Source organism: Nelumbo lutea, chromosome 3 (assembly GCF_056320005.1).
Source record: "Nelumbo lutea isolate HS-2025 chromosome 3, American lotus-T2T, whole genome shotgun sequence".
In the NCBI taxonomy this organism is placed as follows: Eukaryota; Viridiplantae; Streptophyta; class Magnoliopsida; order Proteales; family Nelumbonaceae; genus Nelumbo; species Nelumbo lutea.
In genome coordinates, this window is record NC_142686.1 from 46,143,574 (window position 1) to 46,167,588 (window position 24,015).

Below are 24,015 nucleotides of genomic sequence, written 5' to 3' on the forward strand. Positions count from 1 at the left end.
AATATAATTAATTTTATTACCTTAATAATTTTTATTAGCTTTTATTATTTGTATTTATTAAAAATAACTTCTATTGATTTTAACTAATAGAATAATTCTTTACTAATAAAAATTTCTTGATTTTAATTAAGTTACTAAGTAAACATAGTTTGATCAACATGCAATTTCTATTCATTTTTTAGTAACTAATAAAATGAATTTTATTAGCCTTTTGTTTTATTAAATTAATCAAGTTAATTAAATTAAGTTATTAAATATAATTTCTAGAAAGAGATATAATCTACCAAAATTTAGAAAGTTATTAATTCTTACATCAAATTTTCTATTCTAAGAAACACTTGGGTATTGGACTCTCAAATCTTAAAATCAAGCATTTGTTTATCTAGAGATTAGTTAAGAGTAATAAGAGAAATTTTAAGAGAGGGATGTGTAATAAGAAAGATTAGTTAAGAGTAATTGGGATGTGTCATAAAGAGAGGGGAAAGGGAGTGGGGGGAGCCACATGTCCTCCATGAGAGGGATGAGAAGGGGAAAGGTATATGTGTGTAAAATGAAATTGTAGTAGGTGACTTATGACAATATCAATTGAGCCAAGTGGTACCAATTCCAACCCAAACTATTTTCGGGTTACATGTTATGAGATAAATTTATGTTTACTTTATTATTTATCTTAATTTTTACTATTTTTGTTACATTTTATTAGTTTTATCACTCTTAAATGCGATGTATATTTTTTGTTATGTGACATACATGGGTCTTGGGACATTTGTAATGGTGCAAAGCTAAATCCTATCCATCTTAGCATTGTTCTTGGGTTATGTATTGTCTAATAAATTAAAAATCCAAAAATCTAGAAGGGATTGTAGAGAACGAGTTACTTGTTTATCTATTAAGTGAAACTTAAGTTTTTTATTTTAATTAAATTATGTTTTTAATCAATTTTAAATCATAAAATATTTTTTCTAAGTCCATTAACACCTTTTTATTATGCTACTTTTTATTAAGAAATTAAATTTTATTTTATTTTTATAATTTTCGTAAATTTAATTTTACTAACCTTAGAATGAGTGGAAAAGACTAAATTATTTAACTTGTTTCAATTAATAAGTTACTTAATAAGTTAATCATGTAAAGTAAGTTTCTGTCTTTTAATTTCCTCTTTTTATTTTTCAGTTATTTTCTAAATTTTAATATTTTCTTGATAAATTTTACTTTTAATATGTCAAAAATGTTCCTATTTTTAATGAAAATTTTCTTATTTTATTAGTTAATTAAAAATTATTTTCTAATTTGTTTGTTGTTTTTTTATTTTTTAGAAAGTTTTCCTTATTTACTCTTTTTTTTGTTATTTTCCTATTTTTTATTTGTTATTTTCTAATTAACAAAATTATTTTTGTGAAGAAAAAAGGGGTGAAATGTGGCAATATGTGAGGACTGGGAAAGAGGAACAGAGAGAGAATTAAGAAGAAAGAGGAAAGGGGATGGATAATGTGGACAACCTTGCTTTATAGTTTATATATAATTATTGTTATCATACGAAATGATACCGTGTGATACCTATCATTACTTTAAACCTTATCATCTTGTTAACTCAAATATAAAGTCAATTAAGGAGGGGAAATTAGACCCTAAATTTCATTAAAACTTATATAAAAACTGTTTTTTCTTTCGTAGGGCATAAATCCTTCTAGCTGAATTCATCACATGCTGGACAGGTGGCACACACAACAGTTGTACTCTCAGCACCAATGGCATTGTTTTCCTTTAATATATATATAAGAAATAAGCATAAAGTATCTTATATATCTTATCTTCCACCCAGTTTTTGGGTTAGTGGCTTGATCATCCGGTTCGAACGGATGGCCTGTTCTAACAATAAAAATTACGGAATCATTTTGGCAACCAGTTTTTGGGTTGATGGTTCAATCATTCAGTTCAAACGGATGGTCCATTCTAACAATAAAAATTACAGGCAAAAAATTGAGTGTGTGAGGTTCATTAAGCAGTATCATATGTGTTATGTCATTCAAGCGTGTGACTCATATGACCTGAAAACGGAATCATTCTGGTCACTGGTTTTTGGGCTGACAGTTCAACTGTTTGGTTCGAACGGATGGCCCGTTTTGACAACAAAAATTAAAAATAAATAAAAAATGATGAAAACCATTGTATGGGTCGACAGTTCGACTGCTCGGGTCAATGAGTCGTTAACCGATTCAATGGTATTTGGCCAAAGACCGGGATTCATCTCAGTTTGGTCTGGAAATTCTGTGCTTGGGTTTAGGTTGTGTTTAAGCTCAGTCTGGGCCCATCAAGTTCATATATTTCAGGGTCAGGCCTGGTCTTAATACTTCAAGCTTAGCCTGTCTATATATATATTTAAACATATGTATTTTATGCATAATGTATGCAATATCTATATATATTATTTTATGTAAAATTATATATTTATTTATAAATATTACAAGTGTAACTTATAATATATAATATATAAAATACTTTATATGTGTAATATTTTAAATAAAAAATGTAGGCGCGGAATCAGGCCCAACCCATCCATGATCACCCAATTCAATGCCTTCTTCATTTTTTATTGGGCTTCAGATCCACTTAACAGTTTGTCTAAAATTACTAAATTAGGAGAATTCAATTTCAAAAGGATCCATACCATATGGCATAATGTTTAGATCCTTTAAAGCTATGTTTGGTTTGAGGGAAAAAGCAAAGAAAGGAAGGAAAAGGTAGAGAAGCCTATACAAGGTTTGTAAAGGTTTTTCTACCTTCCCCTACTTTTTCCTTCAAACCAAACACAGCCTAAAATACAGGCATTAGTGTATTGAGTTAAAATTTGCATCTTATCGGGTCGGGTCCTGGGTATGACGTAGTGGGTTCTGAAACCGATCTACTAAATAATTGGAACTAGTCAAGTTTTGTGAAATTTGACTAAATTTAAATTTTATTATTATATATCTATATATATATATATATATATTAATAAATGTAAAGGCAAAAAAAGGTGTATGAAATATTTTATTCAGATTGCCGATTAAGGTGACCCTGTTCCTGGCAAAATTAGTTCGTGGATCTAAATTGGACTGGACTATCTTCTGGCCTAGGCCCAAGCCAGTTCTGGCTCGACTAATCGGACTAGATATGTTTGTTGTTTGTTTTTTTTTTTTTTTTTTTGATAAGTGAAGACTGCTGTTTGTTAAATTGGTTACCAACATCGACACCTCTGGGTTGTAAAGAGGCTTTAGTTTGAAATCGGATTCAGTGCTTACAAGATTATGTTTACACGATTGGCATAGTTTCTTACAGTCTGAGATATTCTTAATACAAGGCTGTTAAAGTGGTGTGGGAACAGATTTGCCATGATGAAAGCCGATTTCGATCAAAAGACATACAAGTATCTAAGATATTCTCAAGGCTGCAAAAGACCGTGCGAATGACGTGAACGCGGGCGGTATCGTGAGCACTGAAGTCGATCTCGTTTAGTTTGATGTTTGAACGTGACTCCAGAGGTCCAATAAATTAGTTGTATATGGACAAGGCCCACTTGCCCATTCCGTTTCTATTTCTAACCACAATCCAAATGGATCCAAGTTGACGTCCGAACAGGTCCTAAAGATTTTGTAGAAAGAGGCAGAGCGAAAGCTTTTGCCCGCGAAAAAACAGGAGCTCAGTAGCTACCTCTGTTCTGTTTTAAATCAAAATTTTCTCAGTTTCCTTCAAATCTTCTCTCTCTCTCTCTCTCGTTAACCAAACTTCTGCACCCACCAACATCCAAGTAATCTATCAAGAGCCTTTCTTTTGGTTGTATGATGTATCTAGTCAAGGCTGAAGGCTCCTTGGTTTGCTAGATCTACCATCTTCTTTCTCGAATTCGTGTAATTTAAAATTTTCAATCCGAATACATTCCTTTTGTACATTTGAGGTTAGTAGCTTTATTTCTTTGTTGAAATATGATCTTAACTTGTCCGTTAACAACTAACAACGTATTAAGTTTCTCCCTCCATTTCCTAGATCTGCTCTACGAGTTGTTCATTATTTTTTTCCTGCAAATTGGAGGTTTTATTTATGAAACTTCCTCCTTTATGACATTATCTCGGCTGGGTCTTTACGAATATTACCGGGAGAAAAGGAAAGTTATGATTTTGTAGTAAATTTCTTGGCTTAGTAACTATGGTGATCAAAATGGCGGGAGCTGTTGTTGTTCTTTTACTGGTTTCTGGCCTCAGAGTGGAAGCAGATGGATCGAATCACAAATACAAGGAAAGAGACCTTGTCCCCCTATATGCAAACAAAGTGGGTCCTTTCCACAATCCAAGGTAAGTATCGCTTTTAGTTTAAAAGTAATAAGATGAATCTTTCATGTGCTCTCTTATTTAATCCTAATCCTTTTAATGCAGAAAGTCTTTTTGGTTTCTGGATATTGCTATATATGTGGACATGCTTTCCTTTATTATACAACAAAAACTATGTTATACTTTTAACAACTGTAGATGAATCTACGTTTTCTGTTTTTCTATTCTCCGATAGAAAAGGGGAAAAAAGAGAACAAAAGTTGTCATACCCTTCAGCCATAAGTGTGTAGGAGAAAAGAAATAAAAAATCCTTGTTATGCATATGTTACATGTTAATGGTTTAAATTGATTACTTAACAGACTGATCAGGCTTGCAGTTCAATGAGCTTCAGCTCCGTTGAAGTCTTCATTCTGCAAATGTCAATGGTCCATCCTCAATAACCTCTTTTACTGGAGAAGAAATGAAGCCACAACATGGTCTACTAACATACAATGATACACCTGAGGCCCCTTATGTTATGTATGTTAAGTTCAGAGACAATAGATGACTGTTAAAATAGGCAGGTGCTTGATCATTTAAGTGGCACTCAGAAACCCAGGCAGTTGCAATTTCAAATTTGACCTGGGCATGCATCACTCATCTGTTTGGTGCACAGGCATTTAACTGTTACCTAAAAGATCCTTACATGGGATATTGACAACAGTGATTAAGTTTCATTTTGTTAGTACTGTTTGGTGGTTGCATATTCTTAGTGGGCATCATCAATAATTCTTACTAGTTCAGTCTAACTTTTGAAATTTGAAATTTTCTTTATCCTCATTGGGATTGCTCTGTGATGGGATATTTGATGCTTCTGCAGCGAGACATATCGGTACTATGACCTTCCATTCTGTTCACCAGGTTTGTCACCATTATAAACTTTTTCCCATTTCTAAATTACAATATTTATGGATTAACTTTCCTGTTTGATCCCTTTCTTTAATCACATTAGATCACGTGAAGGAGAAGAGGGAGGCTCTTGGAGAAGTACTAAATGGTGATCGCTTGGTTGATGCACCATATGAGTTGAACTTTCGGGTGGACAAGCAATCCAAAATCATCTGCCAGAAAAAATTAACAAAAGAGGAAGTTGCTCAGCTCAGGACTGCTGTATTGAAGGACTATTACTTCCAGATGTATTATGATGACTTGCCCTTCTGGGGGTTTGTAGGCAAGGTTGAAAGGGATAAGTAAGGAGGATCCTAACGAGTATAAATACCTTCTGTTTAAACACATCCATTTTGATGTTCTTTATAACAATGACCGTGTCATAGAGATCAATGCTCAGACTGACCCAAATCTGTCTGCGGACATCACAGAGGACAAGGAAGTTGTCGTTGATTTTACATATTCAGTTAATTGGAAAGAGACTGATATTCCTTTTGAGAAGAGGATGGACAAATACTCAAAATCCTCGTCAATTCCACAGCACTTAGAGATTCATTGGTTCTCAATAATAAATTCTTGTGTGACTGTGCTCCTCCTGACTGGGTTCCTTGCTACTATTCTTATGCGGGTGCTCAAGAATGATTTTATTAAGTAAGAGACACCAAAATCTCTCTCTCTCTCTCTCTCTCTCTCTCTCTCTCTCTCTCTCCACTCATACACACACATTCCCACAGGATGGGCCATTCCATGTATTTTGCAATTAATTATGAATTTATTGACTTGTTTCTCATGCTAAAGGTATTCACATGATGAAGAATCGGTTGATGACCAAGAAGAGACTGGATTGAAGTACATTCATGGTGATGTCTTCCGATTCCCGAAACACAAGTCCCTATTTTCAGCAGTTCTGGGTTCAGGAACTCAACTTCTAGTTATGTAAGTACTCTTTTAGGAGGCTTTTACATTACATTTATTTAGAGTGTTCTATGGACTAAAAACATGGATTTCAAGTTCTGACATCTTCTTCGTTTTAAATTTTAAATCTTTCTTTTTCTTTTTGATGCTTTGTTATCAGACCTATAAACTGTAAAAATTTGAAACCAGCTAGTCCCTTCATTAAGTTAGAATATTTATTGCAACTATCGGTAAAACTGAAACTAAAACACTAAATGCAATTATAATACTTGAGTTTTCTGCTGACACACAAAGCATATGGATGGGTAGATTGATGTATTCTATAACCTCTATGACCTTGGTGAAAATTTGTGTGTTAATGCATGGACATGGAAAATGGTATCCGAATCGGGTCAGTTATGCTACCATTAATCCTATCTATTCTTTCATCTGGAGGAATTATGTGATTGATTTGGACTGTCCATTAGACAGGAGACCTCTGGTTTGCCATGTAATTGAGTCTGCACCAGCCATATGCTCTACTTTCTGTTGGAGCTTTGAGCAGATGGTTTAGTCAAGGTTCAAAGTATCAATACGATATGCTCTGTATCAGGCATATCGTATTGTATCTGGGTATCTGATACACCTGTTTACAGGAAACCAACTTTTTTATTTATTAAATAATATAAAACATTCATAAAAATGAAATTAAAGAAAAATATAAAATGTGTGGTACATTTGGGTCATTGGGTATATCAATACTTTAAACCATTATATTAGTCATCCAAAGCTTCAGTTTTCACAAGATAAGTCCATGGAAAAGTTCTAATGTGTGTACGTGTGAGGACTTTTGGGGTAAAACATGGGGAATTAGGACACTTTTGGATAAACTACCAAGCTCATTCTATGAAGTCATTGGAAGGAACTTATGAGTAGCTCTGATAGGTGAAAAAATGAGAGAAAGTAGACTAAGATGGTTTAGTCATGTGCATAGAAAACCATTTATAGAACCTGTAAGAAGATGCAATCTGTTGCAAGTTTAAGGTGTTAGAGGGGCTAGGGGAAGACCAAAAAGGACACGAGTTGAAGTGGTAAGATGATTTAAGCGCTCATAATTTAACAATGGATATATGTTCATACATCTAGGTGACAACTGTCTGATACGTTTTAAGGTTAATGAACAACTGCAGTAGTGAAGGTTGTATGTTGAGTTCATGTTTTCACTTTAGACGTGCATGAATATGTCCCAGATTTTCTCAAAAAAAAAAAAGAAAAGAAAAAAAAAAGGAAAAATGCTCTTAGTTTTTTATCCCTGTGATATAAATTTCCTAATAATTGTTGTCTTTGTTGTTGCACCAGTGCACTGTTCATTTTCCTCCTTGCAATAGTTGGGGTGTTCTACCCATACAACAGGGGAGCTCTTATCACAGCTCTGGTTGTTGTATATGCACTTACCTCTGGAATTGCAGGTTATACTGCTACATCCACATATTTACAACTAGAAGGAACTAACTGGGTAAATAAGTTGATTTTTTAGTGATTGTTTTTCATTAAAGGACTTGGTTATTTTTCTTTTGTACCTTATACTTCTTTCTTCTCTGTTCCTCCTACCCCTCTTTCAGGTGAGGAACTTATTGCTGACAAGTTGCTTATTCTGTGGACCTTTGTTCTTGACATCTTGCTTCCTCAACACTGTTGCTATTGTGTATAGTGCCACTGCAGCTTTACCATTTGGAACCATCTTGGTTATTCTTCTCATATGGACATTAGTAACTACACCTTTGCTTGTATTGGGTGGCATTGCTGGAAAAAACAGCAGCACAGAATTCCAAGCTCCATGTCATACTACAAAATATCCCAGAGAAATCCCTCCATTGCCATGGTATAGGGGGACTATCCCTCAAATGGTAATGGCCGGGTTCCTTCCATTCAGTGCCATCTACATTGAGCTGTACTACATTTTTGCAAGCGTGTGGGGACACAAGATTTACACAATATACAGCATCCTCTTCATTGTCTTTATCATCCTCATCATTGTGACAGCATTCATCACTGTAGCATTGACATATTTTCAGCTTGCTGTTGAGGACCATGAGTGGTGGTGGAGGTAATTTACTTACATGCATAGACCACACATACAAATTTAACAACTTTGTAATGGTTAATTTTGGTAATGTTTTGTGGGAAAAAGATAAAAAAGAAAAATGTGACAGATACTAGGGTTTCTTATTCTGCATATTTGAGGTGGCTTTGTTTTCCTGTGCTTGTATGTTTTCTTCTTCCTTCTTCAATATAGGTCATTTGAGGTCATGTTTTTCTTGGAAAGTAGGAAAGCACAAACCACATATGGAATACACACTATTAAATATGGCTTGTTCACTTTTGCCTATGTTCATGGAGGATCCTGTTGAAATTCACTATTATCAATTTAATAGAATACAACCCTAGAAATATATATATCAAATACCAAAAGAATCCCTGTATGGGTGATTTACTGACAAATTTCACAGACCACGACCCTGTTTAAACAGCTCATACAAACTTAGAAGACAGCATATGCACAATTCCATTCCTTGTAAGGTTTAGAACTGATAATAGGGTTGTTGCATAGATAAACTAAGAAAATGTACTATCAAAGTTTATCGAATTTGTCAAAATAGTAATCTGGTTTATCTGTCAAGATTACATGGGGATTGAGGTAATGTATCATCAACCAAACTCTAGTCACTTGTATATTTCATTGAGATCAGCTTCAGTCTTTTATGTAAACAAATAACAGAAAATATGAAGTATAAACCTACATGTTCTGATAGGATAAACTTGTTATGGCGTTAAAAGAAAATGAAGAGGAACAGGTGGCTGCATTAAGAGGTCAAACAGTTACCAAGTAAACCTTTACTCTTCCACTATGATTCCATTCCTTTCCCATGGACAAAGTGTACCCTCCAAGATCTTATTGTATGATATTCTACAGTTGATGGTAGGATGATAACTTGGAAAAACAGTGGATGCTTACTAAAGCATTTTTTTCTATTGATATAAATATCCTGGAAACGATTTGAGTTTCTATGGAAGTAAGAGATTAGTGTTGATGTAGCCCTTAATACCTTCTTACACGATATTTTGCAGTTGATGGGTGATAATAAAAATGATCAAAACAATGGATATTTTACTAGATCATTTCCGTGCTCCTTCTTGATGTAATTATCCTGGGAAGTGACTTGAGTTTCTATGAATCCTATTTTACCCTATGTACTACTTGGATGTCTCAAAACCTTTTCTTGTTTTTACCATGCCTGGATGTTTTAATCCATGTAATGAAAAGTTGGGGTTGATTATTTACCAGTATTTCTAGGCTTTACCAGTTTTTGTTATTGTCTCATAGATTCCCTACATTTTAGTTTTTAATTTGGTGGGTTAATGGTTTGTAAACATCCACATAGGTCTGTTCTTTGTGGAGGCTCAACTGGTGTTTTCATCTATGGCTACTGCATATTCTACTATTTTGCAAGATCGGACATGTCAGGCTTCATGCAGACATCTTTCTTCTTTGGTTACATGGCCTGCATCTGTTATGGGTTCTTCCTCATGCTTGGGACTGTTGGTTTCCGTGCTTCCTTACTTTTTGTGCGACATATTTACCGTTCAATTAAGTGTGAATAGACTTTTGATATGGCTACTTCCATCCTGCCAACTGTAGTTTACATGGTACTGAGTCAACATTGTAGAAGCCGTAGAGACAAAGCCCAGAATTTTTCTCAAGTTTACTGTTGCCAAATTTTCTTCTAAATAAGGAATATATTGTTTTATTTCGTATCTGTGATTTATGATGATCCATTGCTTGGTGGAATGGTAAAACCTAAGGCTGTTAAAGTGTTCAAATATCAGTTCTAGTCTGAGAGCAGCCACTTTTGTACAAGAAAATGCCCTCTAAAGACCTCGGATAGCTAGGATCAATATTGGGTAATGACCTTTTTTTAATCTTGAATCTGTAATTTATGCCTTATTTTAACTTAGTTACTTTATTTCATTTTTCTCCCATGGAAGGTGGAGTTTCTTCATCTTTTAAGCTGTGTTTGGATTGAAAGAAAAGGTAGGGAAAGGGAACTTGTACAGGTTTCCCCTACATTTCCCTTCCTTTCCCTACCTTTTTTCTTTCAAACCAGATACAACTTTAGTGGTTTTCAATGCCTTTAACAATGAGAAATTACCATTTTCATATTGAAGATGTCCAATAATTGAGTTTTGCTTGCGCAAAATTCAGAACTTCAATAAAATCCTATTTGCTTTTCTTACTCGGATAAAAACCCCAACAAGTGGCTTTTAAAGCGTCGGTTTGGATTACATTCTAGGTCTCAGCTCAGCTAAAAATCCAACTCTTCTTCCCCAGTTCCACCCTAACTCATGAAAAAGCTCCGGTTGTGCCTTGCCGGTTTTGGATCCAGTCTGCCCATATTGCAACCTAGTCCTCATTAACTAGAATATTAATGAAAATGTGTAGAATTTACAAACATTAGTTTGATTACCATCGGCGTACATTGATGAACCTGGCAAACAGGTTGTCAGTCCAAAACCAGAGTTATGATTCAACAACAAAAGCCATCATTTGCAAGAGCAGATTGGTTGATGCCATTACGTCGTCCTGTATGTAACACTGATCAAATTTCTTACATTCAGACCGGTTTAAATTGGGGTTGAACCCTCGTCATTCTGTTTCCCATTCTATGGTTCAAACTTCAGAGGATTGATACGTATTATACCATATTGTCTGATATGTATCGATTTTTGAGGTTGTTGACACGCTATATATAAGAAATTTAAGACATAAATTACCAATAATCGTGCATTACTGATAAACAGAAAGGCATTGACTGAAATTTAGGGCCCATTTGGTTTGCGGGGTAGGGGTTCAGTATCAAATTCGGAATGGGTCATTCCAGTTTCAACTGTTTGCTTGAACAGAATTGGAATTCCATTCCCCCATTTCCCTCCGATGGGAATGGAATCCCATTCCAGTTTATGCTTATCATACTTTGGTTCAAGGTTTAAAATTCGATATGATATGCCCCATATTAAGCATATCGTATTGTGTCGTTGGCTTAACGATACGCTCCCCTTACGGGGGTCGTATTGGGGTGTGACCTGGTTCAAGGGGACCAGCCTTAGACTGACCTCTCTGAACCAGTTTCAAAGAAAAAAAAGGGTGGGCGAGCTTCAATACAGGCCGACCCCTACCAGTGTATTGGCCTGTATTGATATTTTAAACCTTGCTTTGATCCATGCATATCACATCAAACTAAACATGCCAGCGATCCATATATACATTTGCCAGATGTACCAGTGTGCTTACTTCCTATTCGATTTTGCAGCCTGTTATACTTGTACATAGCCTCTTTGTATCCTTATTCATCCATTTTCATGTACATAAATTTGCTTAAATGAATAAAGGGTTGGGAGGGGTAAAATGGGCTGGCGTTGGCAGATTCAAACCCCTATTGTCATACTTCGACGAAGAATGTCTTGTATTAAAAAGCATGGTTTTCAAAACTGGACCAGACCAGGCGGTCGGACTGGAAAAACTGGGGACAGGTCAGGTGACCAGTTCCAGTTTTTCCCCAAACCGGATTTTTGCCAAATTTGGTCAGCAAATTGCCGATCCAGGCAGTTGAACCGTTTGACGGTTTTGATCGTCTTTTATGTTTTTGTCAGAATGGACTATTTGTTCGATTCGAATGATCAGACTGTTTGACCCAGGAACTGGACCCCTGACCGGTTCGTTGTCCAAATCGGTTTTAAAAACCTTATTAAAAAGAATGAGGGTACAACACTATGAGAAGGGTTTCCTTGGGAGTATGCTCAATACATCCAACAATGTACATTAATCCGTTTGTTCTTATCTTCTTGATCATGTCTTCTTTGTTATTATTTGTTCTCTTCACAACAGGTTTGTCAGTTTCCATTGCGCTAACCAAATGTTCCCTAATTGAAGAAGAAACAAATAATTAATCCACTAAAAATTATTACATTGCTCCATATATATAAATGCGTTACAACAAGGATTTTTATAAGGATTACATGCTAAAAGAAACAATACAACTAGGCATTTCCTCCAGCCACTTTATCTACCAAAGGCTGGTCACCAATACATATGTATGATTTTGTGTTTTAAATAAAAAAAAAAACAATTCCCAAGTCAGTGAAACTTGACATGAGAACTGTTTTTTCTTTAAACAAATACAAAAGTCATACATATTACCCACTAAGAAACTAAATAGGACGAACTAATAGTACACATGAAAATGACAGAGGAGTAGAGAAATGAGAGCGGAAATAGCAGCAACTAAGCACATTGAAAGCCATCGGGGACCTTCTTTCCGCATGCATTTACTAGCATACTGAAAGCCTGGGGCATGCCAATGTTGATACCCATGATACTGGCTTTGAGAGCTGTACACAGACACATCGCTACTTCGAGATCAGCCAGGCCTCCCAGCACGGCACAGCATGGGCCGTTCAGAGGGGCGCCGATGATTATCGGCGTCCCCAGTAAGTTGGTGCATGCACCCAACTTCAGCATGTCTCGTGGGCAGCTTCCAGGCTTCTTGTGGATGGGCGCCGGAGTCAATGGCGGAGCCCCAGCCCCAGGGGTTGGATACGTGGGGATGTATGGAACCGTGGGCGGAGTCTCAGCTGGGGTTGGATACGTGGGGACATATGGAACCGTGGGTGGAGTCTGAGGGGTTGGATAAGTGGGGATGTATGGAACCGTGGGCGTAGTCTTTGGGATGGGCTGAGTAGGAGGAGTGCATGGCAGCTTGTGAGATGACACAGAGATGAAGAAGAGAAGGTTAAGGAGGGTGAGAAAGGCAGACTCCTTGGAACCCATGAAAGCCATCTTACATGCAATGAAGTATGGAGCAAAGTCGTGAGCAATCTAACGTATTTATAGACAAATTTCTGTGCCGAGTTGAGAGCTGAGATGGTATATGTTGCACTGAGTAATTTATGAAGTAACCCTTTTTGTGGGTCTTCTTTTCTTTGAAAGCATCAGCCATGCATGTGACTGTGAAGGCCAAGATTTTCATGGCCACATAAAGCTAGCTAGGATGGTCGATGATGGTCCTAAGCCTTGTGAAGTATCTCAGTATCCCTTCTAACTGTTACGCATTAAGTACCACAATTGCCCACTTGCTGCTTTTGGTGGTTGTCTATCTATGTCCACCACCTCTCATGTTGATGTATTTGATGAATAGGGTCAAGGTGACCTAAAAGAAATATTTGTATTTGAATTTAAGCAGAAATATTGCTGGTTTTGCTACACATAGTAATGAGATTTGGAGGGAAGGAAAGTCTCTGTTTCATCTACTGTGCACATATGGTGGTCTAGGGTACCACCAGGGGATCTGGCCCATCAGATGATCCTAATAAGTCCCCATGTCTCATTTCCTTTGGATAATCAGAATGGTGATCATATTCTATCAATAACTCCACATTATCAGTACCCATTTTTGGCCTAGATGATCAACCGCAGCTGTGCCAACAAATAGTTAGAATGAAAATGATTTTTCTGTTGCTCCATTTGGGGCAAGGTGCTGTGCTGATTTGGGCAGACTTCATGTTGGCTATAACAAATCCATGGTGAAACAATGTGATTTGCCTGATTTAGCTTTATCCTTCTTACAACTGCCGATCTAATATAAAAAACGCTGTTCCATGATTGATGATTCCATCCTAGTCCTCCAATCTTAGGCTTTCTGAGTAGGGGTGGCCACAAGCCGAGCTCTTCACAAGTTATTTGAGTTCGGCTTGTGAAAAACTTAACTCGGTTCAGTTTTAATGGAACTTCGAATCGAACTTGAGCCTAATTTACAGGCTTGATTAATAAATGAGCTGAGCCAAGCTGAGCTCGGCTCAATTTGAGAAGATCCTTGATGGCTTGATTAGAGGAAAGAAACGAACAATGTGAAGATCCTTGACCAAGTACTGGAGTATTGTAAGGGTGCTTTAATAAACTAACTAGCAATCCCCTAGTGACTGATGAAACAACTTGGTGTTTTAGTAGAAGTCCATTTCGTTAACAACAACTCCTCGTCCTCAAGCCTCGAGCTTGAAGATGACCAACCCGTGTTAACGAGGAATCTGATTTGAAGGTGTGGAAGCAGATAACTGAATCTTAGATACTTGTTATTGGATTTATTGATAGTCAATAGGAGCCCGGCCCGTTCCCGTTTGTTAAGTAGGTTGAGTGTGTCCCAAAGAGCCCACACCCCATCATGAAATGGGTTGAACAATGTCAATCCAAAGCCAACATTTCATAGGTTTATTTTCTATCTGATGAAGAGTTGTAACAACGCCTCAATGGCTTGGCAGAATTTCTGGAGGCCAAAATCTCTTGGGGGCCTGGGGTTCAACTGCATTGAGGTGAAAAGCAATGCCAGGTTAATGAGGCTTCCTTGGAGGTGTTCGTTAATGAAGGGCACGAATTATAGAGACCGGATGGGCTGCACATTTTGTTGTTACAACGCGAGCTCAACTTCCATCCGCGTTGTAACATGTTGCTATTTTGGGGGAGATGTGTAAAAGTAATGGGAGGTGGGTTTAACACACCCGTTATTTTTTTTTTTCTTTTTTTTCAAACAAAAAATGAAAGAAAAACATTTATCTTTTAAGTTTTAACCACCGCCCTAAAAGTCTGAAATTTTATCTTTGTCCAAAACCTTCTGCCCACATCCAAAAGCTCAAAGAGAGAAAACACATGTCTTCCATCCAATGAATAAAGAGAACATAGAACCTATTGAAACGCTTGCCTTCTAACATTCTTGAAGTCATTTATTGCTCAGGTATATGTTTCTCCAATTATTTATCTACCAATTGAGTGAGAAGTCAGTTCCTCTCTATCTATTGTCCAAAATCTTCCTCCCAGCAACACGAACAAAATAAGCTCATATACCTTAATAATTCAGTATGGAGGCATTGGATGTCTTTGACGTCTCTAAAATCACATAGATTTCTTATACTGTATTAATTAGATCATATTAAACAATATGACGCCAACTTCATAAATTTTGATAGTTTATCATGCCTCTTTCTTGAAACAAGACCCTATACCTTAATAGTTGAGCATAGAGGCTTCAAATGTCTTTGAAGATCTCTAAAATCACATAGAGGCTTCAAATTTCTTATACGGTATTAATTAGACCATATTATACAATATCACACTAATTCCTTAATCCCTGATGGTTTGTTGTCTTTGTTGCTTAAAACAATCCCCTATACTCCAACAAATTATCAAATAAAAAATATTTTTTATATATAATTTTTATTTTTATAAAACATTTTTTCTCAAATCGAACTCGAGCCAAGTTGAGTTCAAACTTATGAGTTTTCGACTCGAGTTGAGCTCGAGCTCAAGGTTCTAGCTCGAATCGAACTTGAGCTCGAGCTCGAACTCAAGGTTTTAGCTCGAATCGAACTTGAGCTCGAGCTCGAGCTCAAACTCAAAGTTTTAGTTCAAACCGAACTCAAGCTCGAGCCTTATACTACCTTGACGAGCTGAGCTCGAGCCTTGTACTTATTCAGTTTGGCTTGGCTCAAATTCACCCCTACTTCTGAGATCATCTCGGAAAAACTTTCTTTAGAATGTCTCAGCCTGCGTTAAACCATTCCAAATCACAAGGTTCTTAGTTTTCCAAGCTGGTAACCTTGGAAACTCAGATTATAGGAATATAAAGCTAAAAAGACAAAGACCATTTGATGCATACAGTGTGCATGAACCTATACTGTAACTGTGACCCTGACCACGGATTCAGTCAAGTATGAGCAGAAGTTATTACAAAAGGTAGGGAAAGGAATAGAAAAGACAGGAAAATTTATATAATATTTGTAAAAATTTTCTTACCTTTCCCTTCCTTTCCCTACATTTTCCTTCAAACCAAACATAGCCTAAGAGAAGATCCTAAAGAATTTAATCTTCTACGTCTGAGCAATTTGGTGGCCTAAAAGGAATCCCCGTGTTCTCCTCCACACCCCCAAAGTATCCTCCAACTAGGCAGGAAAAAGGTTCAACGGATGGAAGGGTCTAGAAACTGACGTTTTCTTAACAGCGGGAATTGGAAATTTGGTCCCCATCTCATGGACAGTCTGGATTGGCCATGCATGGCAACTCTCAACAATCAACATGAGTTGTTTGGAAAAGAAATTTTGATGTTCATGAAACCCTCTTTTCCTGGATGAAGCTTTCCTACTCAACTGTATTATTAAAACCTTCATCAACATATTCTTCTTTCTTTACCTTTATATCTATATGTGGGTTTTTGTTATTTTCGCTGTTTCACAACTAACTGATTTGAGTGTGAAATACTGATTGTTGTAGTATTTATGCCTGGGAAAAGTTTTTATTTTGTGCTTTGCTGTAAAGATTCCAAGTTGACTACTGTAATTGTTCAACATGGGTCAAATTTCTCCACCTGGTTTTGACTTCGTGCTGCATTCAATTTTTATTTGTGTGGCAAGGACAAATTGACCAATTGTTCTCATTTTTTTCTTTCAGTTGAAGATATAAAAGAGTGAGGTTCTTTCCAGTTTTCATGAAATGAACGTGAAACATGGTGGTAGCGATGTCAATGGGGCAGGTTCACCCTCACACCCCGTTCTGTACTGTTGCAACTTGAGCGGGCAACCTTCAATTCGGCTCAATCCAATCCGAGTTTTTGCAAAGGGTGGACATGAGTTTTTGGGCTGCAAGCTGGGCCTGGGCCAAAACTTTCGGGCTTGACTTGAATTTAGGTTGGGCAGTTGGGCTTGGGTTGACGATGTCAATGGGGCAGGTTCACCCTCACACCCCGTCCTGTACTGTTGCAACTTGAGCGGGCAACATTCAATTCGGCTCAATCCAATTCGAGTTTTTGCAAAGGGTGGACATGAGTTTTTGGGCTGCGGGCTGGGCCTGGGCCAAAACTTTCGGGCTTGACTTGAACTTGAGTTGGGCAGTTGGTCTTGGGTTGACGATTTGAGTAATCCAAACCAGATCTGAGTTACGAATGACAACGGGGCAGGAACCATATTCCCTGTCTCCAACCTCGACTTTGAAAAAAATCCTCATCTTCAATAAATTCTATTCTTAATTTAGGCCAAAAAAACTCAATAAAAAATAGCTATATAAAAATATCTATATAAGTTAGTTCAAATCCGACCAACCCAACCAGCCTAGCCTAAGTTGCATTGAATTAAGCTTGGGTTGTGATGAAGGAAGATTTGGCCCGACCTTGCAAATCACACCACGTGGCGAAAAACAAGTAGCTCGGCACTTAAAACGGCGTACCAGGGGTACAAACGCCAAAGGGAAGAGACCAGCGGTCCGAACTCTCTACGAGGAGCCCGAACTCCCTACTTAGAGCTTGAACTCCCCACGAGGACCCCGAACTCCCTACTTAGAGTTCGAACTCCCTGCACACAAAGCAGAGACCCGAACTGGCCCGTCTTATGACAGTTCGGAACCTCCCCCCTTATCCGAACTCAAGACCACCTCACCGCTCCAGGCACTTCGCTTTCAGAGCATTGAACTGGATGAACCACACCGTACCTGACACCGAAGGAGTCCGTATCCAGGGCGGCGCACCTGACTAACTTGGGATCTGATGCTTGACGGCCGCACTACAAACGGCCACCTGCCACCGTCACCTGTTACCGCTACCTCCAGTTACAGAGGCGGCTCCGACAAAAAGAGCAGTGACGGTTCTGCCCCAGTAGAGGCGAGGACGCCCGAACTGGCAGAAGCATGGAAATACTCATTCCTGACCTGACAGGAGTCTAGAAGTGAGTGCGCGAGGTGGTTATAAAAGGCTTTCCACTCCCCCAAAGAGGAGGTATGCAAACTTTGCGCTATCTGGTTTTATCTTGCCTTTGAAGGATCCTAACTTAAGCTTCGGAGCCTTTACACCGGGTTCCCCTCGGAGCTTCCTCATCTCCTCCGTTTCAGGTTCCCTACCACTCAATTTAGAGGCAAGGCCATTGACAGCTAAGACCGGCCGGATCGCGCATCATCAATTGGCGTCGTCTGTGGGAAACGCTTCAAAAAGCCTCCCTCCAAACTCCCATAACCCCTTTTCTTCAAAAAACCCAACACTCATGGCCTCCTCCAGCAACGCCGGACGTGGCACGGAGACAAACACCACTGGGGAACAACTTCAAGTCCCCGTAGTGTGCGTTGGACAATTCACCATCCCCCTTTCGGTGGATGGGATCCCCAGCTTGAATGCGCCACAAGCAGTGGCGCCCGTAATCCTTCCTGCCACAAGCATCCCCTTTCCTCCCCCTATTGAGACAACCTTTATCGAACCGACTGTCGTCCCCCTGGTAGGCAACCAAAACCGGTTGGACGACCTGATGCAGTGCATGCGGGCAATGCAAGCCCAAATGCAACAGTTCCAGCAACACCAGTTTCACCAGCACCAAGTGCTGCACAAGATCTCCCAGTATCACTATCAACAACAGTTCCCCCAACTGCCGCTGAACCAACCACTACTTCCACCTCGCCACCCCGCTCCGAGGTCGGTCAAGGCCTCCCCGCAGGATGGACGCCCCCACCAAGGAAAGGCCTCCCGGCCCCAAAACCCCCCTAACAGCCAGGCCTCGTCCCTAGGCCGAAGAGAGAAAAAAATCATCCCCGCCTTGCAGCTCGCAGGCGGGTCGGGAACCTCGCCCGCGAGATCGGCACCTCGGCGCTCCAAGCCTGAGTTCCCGCTCACGGAAAACCGATTCAACACCCTGGTGATAGACTACCAGCATTCCGGGCCCATCGAGCTCGGAAACATGGAGGCCAGCAGCGCCAGTACAAGACCCACTCAGCAGCGAAGGCGCCAGTGAAGTCGCTGAACCGCCACCCGTGTCTTGTCAGAGCTCAGAGGCCAAGAGACGAGCTCGGACGAGGTAGGAGCTGCCCCGATTCTCTCGGTTCCTTCCCCCCTCGCATCAGAACTCCTGGCGGTCCCCTTACCCAGAAATTTCAAGCTCCCACCTCTGGACAAGTACGACGGGTCCTTCGACCCCAACGACCACGTTGACGCTTTCCAGTCCCAAATGCACCTCGCCAGGGCCAGCGAATCATGCATGTGCATGGCCTTCACCACCACCTTCAAGGGGGTAGCCCGCACTTGGTACAGGAACCTGGCCCCCGGGTCGATAAAGTGTTGGGCCCAGTTCGTGCAGGTCTTCACTGCACACTTTGTCACCAGCAAACGGTGCCCTAGAACAGAGGAAAGAATCTTTGGAGTAGTCCAAAGGGAAGGAGAATCCATCCGGGGCTACATCAAGCGATTCAATGAAGCATGCTTGCAGATACCGCGGTTGGACCCCGCGGTGCAGCTCGCGGTGGCCAAAAGAGGGGTAACACACAAAGAATTCAAATGGCACATGGTAGCTAACCAGCCCGCAACCGTGGCCGAATTCCTCAATCTCGCAGACAAGTTCATGAGGACAGAGGAAGAAATCAACCAATGAACCGAAGGCGGGAATGAGAAAAGAAAAGAGGGAAGGCGAGCCCTTCAACCCAGTCGACAGAAAAAACCCTGCCCGGGAGCCGAAGCTGAACCAGTCACTCCGAGCTCCCCTAGCAGTTCGAACGGATTACACGCCGTTAAACACAAGGCGGACCGAGATCTTAATGACGATCAAGGACGCCCCATACGTGAAGTGTCCACCTCGCCTAAAGGGAAATCCGAACGAGAGAAATAAGAATTTGTATTGTAGTTTCCATAGAGACCATGGTCATAGTACCGAGCAGTGTAATAATCTCCGGGACGAGATAGAGGGGCTCATCAGTCGCGGATACTTGAGAAACTTTGTACAACACAACAATAATAAAAGTAAGACAGGTCGGCAAGGGGAGCACGAAAAGGATGCCCCCGAATCTAGCAGCAGACCTGCCGAACCGTTGCAGCGATAGCTTTTGGAAGAGAGGCCAGTTCGGGGAACCATCCATTAATTGTGGGAGGTTCGGTGGTAGCAGGGTGTACCTCGGCAGCGGCCCGGACTTCAGTTAGCGAAGTGGCCTTCGAGGAACGGAACCCCCCAAAGAGACCAAAGACCGAAGAACCAATCTTCTTCACGGAGGACGATGCACGAGGGGTCCACTACCCCCACGATGACGCACTTGTCATTAAACTAAGGATCAGCGACTTCGAGGTCAGACGCGTACTCGTAGATTCGGGCCGCTCAGCGGACATCCTCTTTAAATTAGCGTTTGACCAGCTACAGTTACAGAGGAGCGAGCTGAAGCCCGCGAACACTCCCCTGGTGGGTTTCAGTGGAGAGGAAGTCAGGCCCCTCGGAAAAATAACAGTACCTGTGGAAGTCGGCACATGGCCTTGTGCGGTCAGACTCAACCATGATTTCCTGGTGGTCGCGACCCCCTCCCCATACAATGCCATAATAGGGCGGCCGATCACGCATATCCTACGGGCGGTGGTCTCCACCTACTATTTGGCCATGAAGTTCCCTACGGACTTCGGTGTGGGGGTAGCGCGGGGCGACTAGCTCGAGTCCCGCAAGTGTTATGCTGCCGCCCTGAAGGGAAAAACCAAGGCGGCCGATGACCTCGAACTAGGGCGGCCTACAGAGAAAGGTGAGGAACGAGCTTCGCCCACAGAGGAAACGGTCGCAATCCCGACTTCGGCTACGAACCCAGCTTGCACACTTCAGATCGGCGCTTCCGTCGAGGAACCCCTGCGAATCGAGCTGTCAGACCCGTTAGATAGAAGAAACGCAACTTATCCCCAGAACGCTGGAGGGCGGTCGACGAGGAGGTCGAGAAGCTCCTCGCAGCAGACTTCATAAGGGAAGTCCATTACCCGAGCTGGGTGGCCAACCCGGTGCTGGTAAAAAAGGCGAACGACAAGTGGCGCATGTGCGTCGACTACACCGACCTGAACTGAGCTTACCCGAAAGATTGCTTCCCCCTCCCCAGGATTTACCGCCTAGTAGACGCGACCTCGGGACATGAGTTGCTAAGCTTCCTGGACGCCTACTATGGCTACAACCAAATCCAGATGGACCAGTCCGACGAGGAAAAAACCAGCTTCATAACCGAGTTCGGCCTATATTGCTACAAGGTCATGCCCTTTGGATTAAAAAATGTCGGGGCGACCTTCCAAAGACTTGTAAATAAGCTGTTTTGGCCCCTGATTGGCACGAAGATAGAGTGTTATGTAGACGACATGGTCGTCAAGACACAATTTTCACAAGAATTAGTACAAGACTTAGATTCTGTCTTCCAAATCCTGCGTCAGTTTAGCATGAAATTGAACCCCAACAAATGTGTCTTCGGTGTCACCTCGGGTAAATTCCTAGGCTACATTGTCAATCGGCGCGGTGTTGAGGCCAACCCGGGCAAGGTAAAATCCATTCTAGATATGATACCACCTCGGAAAGTAAAAGAAGTTCAGAGGCTAAACGACTACATAGCCGCTCTAAGCCGCTTCATGTCCAAATCAGCAGACCGCTGCCTACCTTTCTTCAAAGCAGTCAAAGGCAAAGGGTTCGAGTGGACCCAAGACTGCCAGCTCGCGTTTGACGAGCTAAAAGGTTACCTCGCTAGTGTGCCAACCTTAGCCCGGCCCGAGGAGGGCGAGGTCTTAGAACTGTACATCTCGGCAGGCGACGAGGTGGTCAGTTCGGTGCTAATAAAAGAAACAGACCGGGTCCAGCGACCCATCTATTATGTTAGTAAAATTTTGCAGGGAGCAGAGACAAGATACCCACAGATAGAAAAGCTAGCATACGCACTGGCGACAGCAGCTCGGAAACTCCGCCTGTACTTCCAAGCTCACACCGTCATCGTCCTGACTGACAAACCTCTGAGACAAGTTTTACTCAAACTCGAGGTTTCCGGTCGACTAACGAAGTGGGCCATCAAACTCAGCGAATACGACCTCCAGTACAAGCCAAGAACTGCTATTAAGGCCCAAGCCTTGGCAGATTTTATCGCCGAGTGCACGTTTAGCCTCGAAGCCCCTGAGCCGGTCGAGCCCGAGATTCCCAGTTCGGGCGAGCTCGGAGCTCCCAAGCCAATAGAGTCTGAACCCTGTGAAGTAGCAGCCAGTGTAGCATCTCTCCTGGTTAGACCAAGCGCGAACTGGGATGAGGAGCCCTGGATCCTTCACGTAGATGGCTCCTCGAACCAGCAGGGCAGCGGGGCTGGAATAGTGCTACGCGGCCCGAGTGGAATAAAGTTGGAATACACACTACGCTTTGAGTTCACGGCATCCAACAACGAGGTGGAGTACGAGGCACTGATAGCCGGGCTGAACCTAGCACACAAGGTCGGAGCAAAGCACGTAGTTATCTGTAGTGATTCCCAGCTCGTGGTCAACCAAGTTACAGGCGAGTACGAAGCACGCGAGCTCACTGTGATTGCATACTTGGCAAAAGTAAAGGAGGCTCTGCTCAACTTCCAGTCACACTTCATCAAGCAAATCCCGAGATCAGAGAACACTGAGGCCGACGCCCTGTCCCGACTAGCCAGTATGAGTCACAATGCCATGAGAACCGTGTACATAGAGGACTTACCTTGGCCCAGAATTCTAGGTGGGGCAGAAGAGGTCGCTCCCGTCTCTGAAGCAGAGCCGAGCTAGATCGACCCACTCGCGAGCTTCCTGCTAGATGGAACCCTCCCTGCAGACCGCAATGCAGTCAAGAGGGTGCAGCGCCAGACAGCCAAATACGTCATAATAGACGAACGGTTGTACCGACGATCCAACATGCTCCCCTACCTGCAATGTTTGCGACCAGCCGAAGCCGAGCTCGTACTCCGCGACACTCATGAAGGCTTGTGCGGTGGACACCTGGGGGGCAGGGCCCTCGCTCAAAAGGCACTTCGACATGGATACAACTGGCCAACGATGAAGATGGAGGCCTTCGAGCTCGTCAGAAAATGCGACAAGTGTCAAAAGCATGCCAATATCCACCATCAGCCTGCTTCCGACCTCAAGTACCTCACCAGTCCTTGGTCCTTTGCACAATGGGGCATTGACCTTCTGGGGCCATTCCCACCAGCGACAGGTGGGAGAAAATTCCTAGTGGTGGCAGTAGATTACTTCACAAAGTGGATAGAAGCGGAACCTCTGGCAACGGTTACAGCCCAAAACATACAAAACTTCTTTTGGAAGAACATAGTATGTCGCTTCGGGCTACCTCGGGTACTGATCTCTGGCAACGACAAACAGTTCGAGGATATCAAGTCCAAGAATGGTGCCAAAGTATGGGAATTAGTCAGAACTTCACGTCAGTCGCACACCCGCAGGCAAACGGCCAAACAAAAGTAATGAACAGAGCCATCCTCCGTGGACTGAAAGCACGACTAGACCGAGCTAAAGGGTTGTGGGCGGACGAACTACCAAGTGTTCTATGGGCTCACCGAACCACGGAAAAAACCACCACAGGGGAGACCCCCTTTAACCTCGCCTACGGCACCGAAGCGGTAATCCCGGCGGAAATCGAAGTACCTACACTGCGACTAGAAGCATATGACGATCAAACAAATGAAGACGAGTTACGCACCAACCTCGACCGACTGGACGAGGTGAGAGACCTCGCACGCATCCAAACTGCGGCCTACCAGCAAAAGGTAGCTCAGTACTATAACGCCAGAGTAAAGAAGAGGAACTTCCACGTCGGCGACCTGGTTCTCCGTAAAGTCATGGTACCCGAACCCGGCGTAGGAAAACTTGGACCAAATTGGGAAGGACCCTACAGAGAAAAGAAAACACTTAGGGGGGCATACGAGCTCAAAACCCTAGAGGGAAAACAAGTACCCCGAGCATGGAACATTGTCAACCTAAGGCGATACTACTTATAGACCGCCAAGCAGTGGATAAAATCACCACCAAAGCCTAC

General features: G+C 41.5%; 1 protein-coding gene and 1 pseudogene across 2 annotated transcripts; one reads left to right on the top strand and one right to left on the bottom strand.

Moving 5' to 3' along the window:
* Positions 1-3,793: 3,793 nt before the first annotated feature.
* LOC148864705 (transmembrane 9 superfamily member 2-like) lies at positions 3,794-9,942 on the top strand (annotated as a pseudogene). The gene is made up of 8 exons (XR_016109361.1): positions 3,794-3,934; positions 4,178-4,328; positions 5,165-5,205; positions 5,297-5,883; positions 6,031-6,168; positions 7,486-7,642; positions 7,749-8,233; positions 9,570-9,942. The product of XR_016109361.1 is annotated as a transmembrane 9 superfamily member 2-like (transcript).
* Positions 9,943-12,104: 2,162 nt separating this feature from the next.
* On the bottom strand, positions 12,105-13,034 carry LOC148864706 (uncharacterized). Its single transcript, XM_088980469.1, has one exon. It carries the CDS (start codon positions 13,019-13,021, stop codon positions 12,467-12,469), a length of 555 nt encoding a protein of 184 aa, XP_088836595.1. The 5' UTR covers positions 13,022-13,034; the 3' UTR covers positions 12,105-12,466.
* Between the last annotated feature and the right edge of the window lie 10,981 nt (positions 13,035-24,015).